The 6,000-nt window shown below is 45.8% G+C and overlaps 1 protein-coding gene across 1 annotated transcript; it reads right to left on the bottom strand.

Moving 5' to 3' along the window:
* Positions 1–389: 389 nt before the first annotated feature.
* Positions 390–4,782, bottom strand: TRIVIDRAFT_219643 (uncharacterized protein; the record flags this gene model as incomplete). The annotated part of the gene is made up of 3 exons (XM_014104605.1): positions 390–2,909; positions 2,963–3,645; positions 3,699–4,782. The coding sequence occupies 3 exons, from the start codon at positions 4,780–4,782 to the stop codon at positions 390–392; spliced, it is 4,287 nt and encodes a 1,428-aa protein (XP_013960080.1).
* Positions 4,783–6,000: the final 1,218 nt, after the last annotated feature.

The following is a 6,000-nucleotide window of genomic DNA, read 5'->3' as shown; positions in this document are numbered from 1 at the left end:
GCCACGGCTGCGACTCCATTTTTTGGGAAGACTCTTCTTCGTTGAGAACTGTCGTCATAGCGACAATATATAATGAGATTCACGCAGAAGCTTTAGACTACCCAAATATACAGGCATGAAATTGAGATACACACATTGGGATATCATCTTACAAAATGTAACGTCTTCAGTGCTGAGACCTTTCAAGAGATAAGGTTGGATACTTTTGAGGCCATGTTAGCGGCAGAAATGTTTTTAATTGGTGGCGACAATCAAAACCATATTACTTCCAACCTACACCCTTATAGTCCCTCAGGCAGTAAAGTAGTAATAGCGTAGTTCAATCTTGATTATTAGGCAATATTTTTTAGATATTTTACCTTATCCTCTACACCATGTTGTTCACTCGGTTACTCAGCCTTCTTAGACGCTTTCGTTCGAAGCTTCATCATTCCAAACACCAATGCGTATCCAGAAATCGCGAAGATCACCGAGATTCCCGCATCTCTCCAGCCGTACAAGTAATGGTTGATGTTAAGTGTCGTCAAAAAATCACCCCCATTCTTAAACTCGCAGACTCGGCAGCCTGATGTAGCGTCTGGATTCGTCAGATTGCTCCGCCAACCATCTCCGGCCATATAATCCCGGAGATATTCGGCGCAGGTTCCATTAGCTGGGTCAAAGATAGCGAATTCTTCCTCCTTGCAGACAACCTTGGAACCCCAGATGCCGAAAGTCAGCATACCCGATACAACGTAATTGAAAGGGTTCAACCAGTATAGCCAGTATTTCCAGAAGACATTCAACTGTCTATAAGGCACAAAGATGCCGCAAAAGAGGGTTAATATACAGATGATGAGGGGGTTCACTAAAGCTGCGAACGTGGGGTTGGGTGCATAGGCGGCAACGAATTGGCCAATCCCTGTATAGATGAATTCATATATAAGCATGATAAAAAAGGTGGCTCCGGAGCGGTTCGAATTGTCATTTAGTCGCGCCGTATAGTACCAGCAGGCGAAATAGAGAACAGCGCATACGCAGAGATAGGGAAACTCGGACACAATTAGGCCAATAACAAAAGATACCCAGGAGTACATCTTGGATTTTTTCTCACGCGCATCATAGATGTCGCGTCTCTGGATAAATAGTGGCTGAAGCTGATTGATAACGCCAGGAGCGACGAAGACGAAGTTGAAAATTGTAAACATTTTGAGCTCTAGGTCAGATACGCTATGACCAACTCGCCAGAATGAGAATCCATTCAACAATGCAGATATGACGTGCAATGAGAATTTATTATTAACATAATTGGTGTTTCGGAATAGGGCAACGTTCATTCTCTGTGTGACAATCTTGACTTGTTCCCATAGCGGCATTGAAAATTCATAGCCGTCATCAACAGTTCCAGGGGGTTTGGCGGCGGCTTCAGAGATCATGTTGTCAAGTTCAGTCATCATTTGACTATATTCGGAAGATTCGAGCCAGGTTTGATGCCAGTCCTTGTCCTTGACACTTTCTATACCACCAGTGACCACATCAATCATGAATTCGGCAGGATTGGCCTCGATAGGACATACAGCCCCGTGGTGTCCGAAATACTTCTTAATAGTCGCCGCATTATCGCCGATATCCCCAAAGTAGACCGTTTTGCCTCCACGTGCTAAAAGCAGAAGAGTATCGAACTGTGCAAATAATTGAGCCGAGGGTTGATGAATTGTCACTAAAACAGCTTGGCCAACATCGGCTAATTTCCGCAGAAAACGAACAGTATTGTATGCTGACTGTCCATCTAGACCAGACGTAGGTTCGTCAAGAAAAATCAAGATACTTGGTTTAGACACTAGTTCAACACCAATTGTAACACGTTTTCTTTGCTCTACGCTGAGGCCATTTCCAACAGTGCCAATAAGCGTATCTGCTAAATCGTGGAGTTCCAGAAGGTTGATAATGGTTTCCACATACTTGAGTTTTTCCTCCTTCGGAATAGTTCGCGGCTGGCGTAATAAGGCAGAAAATTCAAGAGCTTCGCGGACTGTGGCAAATGGTTCATGGACATCTAATTGCTCACAATACCCAGCCATTCTTTGAAAGGAAACGGGTAGAGGGCGGCCATCAACCAATATACTACCCTTGATAGTGCCGTCTGTTTTCCGCTGGGCGAGGACATCGAGCAACGTAGTCTTACCTGCGCCAGAGGAACCCATCAGTGCTCCAAGCATGCCTGGTTTAACCCATCCGTGAATGTTATCCAGGAGCACACGATCACCTGATGGTGTTTTGACAGTATACGTCAGGTTCTTCCAGGTAAAGATCGAGGTGTTGCGGGACAAATTGTCATCTCCCTGCTCCATGGCATTACTAGAGGTAGCATCTCTCGGTTGCTCTGTATTTTGGGACTCCTCGTCTAAGGGGGCGTGATACTTGGTGAGCTTTTCGCGAGGTATCAGCAGTGAAGCTCCACCGCCACCGCCAGCTTTCCAAAAGCATGTGCAGACGATGGTGATGACTGCAAAAAAACCCCACCAGCCCCATACCACACCATAGTTCCTCCAGAGCTGAGAATGCTTGTAATGCAGTGAGGCAAGGTACTGGTCGCCAGTGACATAATCTGCACCGGGTAAAGCGCCGCCGACTCCGGTACAAGCCCTGTTGGCGGAATCAACATTCTCGTACCCCGGTCCACTGGGGACAAGATTGTTGCCAACACAGGGGATATGTTGGTCATGGAATTCATTCGACAGGGCTGCCTGGAATGCGTAGGCAAATGGGTTGGTATAGTACAGCTCTATGAACCAATTCTTCATCTTAGGTTTCGGGATCATATATCCAGCGTACATGACAATTCCCTTAATAGCTGTACCAGAGATCTTAGAAGCGGCCTCAAAAGTGCTGAATGCGGCGCCAATGCATCTAAATAAAGTTGTAATACACTTTCTATGGATTAGTTGAAAAGAAAAAGCCGCCTGCAGTTGCTTTCACTCACCAGTGTAGTTATGAATAGAATAGCCCAGAAAGTAAAGAATGCTGCGGCGGTGGCCTTGAGTCCGGCCATCCAGTATATAACAACAGCGAAAATCGTGCATTGTAATAACAAAACGGGGAAATCTGCAGTAATTTGCGCCAGGCAGAAGGCAGCAGGATGATAGAATCCGAAGGACTTGTGTTTCACCAAGACTGGTCGACCCTTGAATGACTCTGTAACCTCAGACATAGCAACAATACAATTATACAACAGGGAGAAGAAGACAGCGCCACCTTTGGTAAAAAGACCGGCAGAGGTAGCAGGGGAGTTATAAAAGCAGGCTCCGGCAATCAGAGACATAGCAAGTGACAGGACCTGTTTGATCAAAAAAGTCGATTTCTCACCCCACAGAATCTGATATTGACGGATAGTGCACGCCTTGAGTTGCGACATGAAGCTGGTCGTGAGAGCGGTGTTCTTCGGCAAATGTTTATTCTTCTCAAAGGCAATTGATTCTTTGAATGATTGAGTTCGGTCGCGGGCAACATCGGTGTTGGGGTAGTTGTACTCTGACGCCATAGAGCTATAAATTGAAGATTGCTTGTATTCTGCCAAAATGGCATCGGCATTTCTTGGAAACTTTTTTTCAAAGCCCGGCCGAATCTTTCGCTCAGTAGGCACGGTTACACCGGTCAGAAAATCACCTTTGATCTTGGTCAGCCTTAGCCTTATTGTGAGGGGATGGAAAGTTCAATACCAATATTAGCACCTTCGGTATACACGAACCCAAGATCTTCCATGAACGGCTTCGCTGCGGCAGAAGGGCCATAAAATATCTGTTTCCCCTCGTCCAGAACCAAAACTTTATCAAAAAGATTATAGATGCCGTTTCCTGCTTGGTAGAGGGTGACGATAGTCGAAAGCCCCTGGATGTTGGTCATGGCCCGAAGAGCCTTGGCCCACTCCAATGCCGTACTTGCGTCAAGGCCACGCGTACTGTTATCCCAGCAGAAGACTGATCCTCGGGTAGCGAGACATTCGATAATCGATACGCGTTTCCGCTCACCGCCGGACACACCTCGAACAAACTCATTTCCGACCTTGGTCTCGAATGTATGCGCAATTCCCATGGACTCCAGAAGAAACTGTTTCGTCTCGGCCACATAATCCTCGTCCGAATTGGCCCCGTCTGGGAGATGTGAAGGGACTTTCAGTTTAGTGGCAAAGTCCATTGTCTGGCCAACCGTCAGCCGAGGGTAGAAGAGCTCCTCTTCTGTATTCATCACAATCTGGGCTCGATACTGAGCGGCTTCTTGTCCAGTCATGTTTCCAAACCGCACATCGCCTTTAATTGTATGATATCCTTCAAGACGGTTGGAAAGCATTTTGAGGAGAGTGGTACATCCGGATCCAGGGCGGCCAAGGACCAGTAGCATTTCTCCTGGCTTCACACAACCATGACTGTCCTTCAAAATGCATTTCATTGGTGGCTTCTGGCGCCAGTCTTTGATGAGCTGAGGTATGTTGTATTGAGAGAACTGGTTCTCTTTGACGGCCGCCGAAGCAGCGGGGACCTCTACTGTGAGGTTTTCCCAGGTGACACCGAGCTCGCGTCTCTTGAAGCCTGCTGCGGTTTCACGCTCTTGTTGTTGAATAACCTGGGGTGTCATACTCCATTCGGTACTCTTGCTAGGTGCTGATGGGCTACCAGCATGGTAGAAAGCGAGAGTTTCTGCACTGGAGGCTTCCCGCATATCTCGAAGCCGAACCGGAAGAGTATCATATTGTTTTTCTTCTGGCAACCCAGGCTCAGAGTCGTCGATGAAATCGTTATATTCCATGGTGACTTAACGTTGACAGAATTAAATAAAATAACCAAACGACTCTTCATGCCACGTCAATGTGGCTTAATTGGACAGGAAAAACCAAGGATATTATATCTGAACCCCTTATTGCTATGGACCGGAATGTCCGGTATATGCTATTATATACGCCATTGCTTTGGGTGGATTATTGAGTCAAGTACCCATGAGTGGATCGAAATGACAGTGGATAGAGAGCTGTTTTTGTAACCCTTGGTACGCGTCATACAGAGGCATCCTTCCATTACCGGCCATTGGATGGCATGGGTGTAGATTCGGGATTCAGTTATCAAATGAGGCAATAAAAGTTCAGGAGTCATCTTCTAATAAATTCCTTATCAAGTTTGGAGATTATTATTACAATGGTCCTCTATCGGTATCTCCTTTCTCCCTATGTTTATGGATCAATACGTATCTAATGTACTCTTCATGGAAGGCAAGTATTCCAATTGCAAAATATGAGTAGTTGAATCAATCACTGAGATGGAATTAATCAGATAAGAGGCATTGCATTAGACAAATAGTAAAATATAGCAATCTGTGAGTCTTACTGGCGAGTCCACAATGTCGGATAGAGAGTGTGCCGAAATCCCAATGTATCCATCTTTTCTAGTATTGTTCGTTCACCGATTCCTACTGATGCGCTCCTCGGCTCCTCACTTATGCTCTCCTCGGTATTTACAAGGCCGGCATTTATGGGTACAAAATGCACCGGGACGGCCGGCCGCAAATTTCCATGTGTTTAAGCGGAACCGGACTAGGGTCGTGTTCGGCAATATTCATCGGGTACCTTCAGCGTCGGCCAAAATTTGCTTGGTGAGATAAATACCTGACGTAGCAGAGCAGCTTCCACCCATCAAGTGGAAACTGTACCACGGTATCATAAGAACCAGGGTACATTTCCGCCCTGATCCAACTCTCGCCGGCATATGTATGTAGGCATCTAGTGCCTCAAAGATGCACTAGCAAGTTCCTATATATATTGATATGGAATCTCTATTATTGTAAGAACAATAGTGCGGGAAAAGCTTAAGCATTATTTTTGACTCGTTTTGTTGTAAACCCGGAAACTAAGGTAAAGACAATGAGCTATGTATACTCCGTAGGTACTGTAAGAAAGTTCTAAAGGAGAGCTAGCTGAAACTCCGGAATCGGATTAAACCCCTAAGACACCGGAATCGGAATAATTCTTGTCTT

Source organism: Trichoderma virens (genome assembly GCF_000170995.1).
Source record: "Trichoderma virens Gv29-8 chromosome Unknown TRIVIscaffold_3, whole genome shotgun sequence".
Lineage (NCBI taxonomy): Eukaryota > Fungi > Ascomycota > Sordariomycetes > Hypocreales > Hypocreaceae > Trichoderma > Trichoderma virens.
The sequence above is the reverse complement of the archived record's forward strand: the minus strand, read 5'-3'. Positions and strand labels throughout refer to the sequence as shown.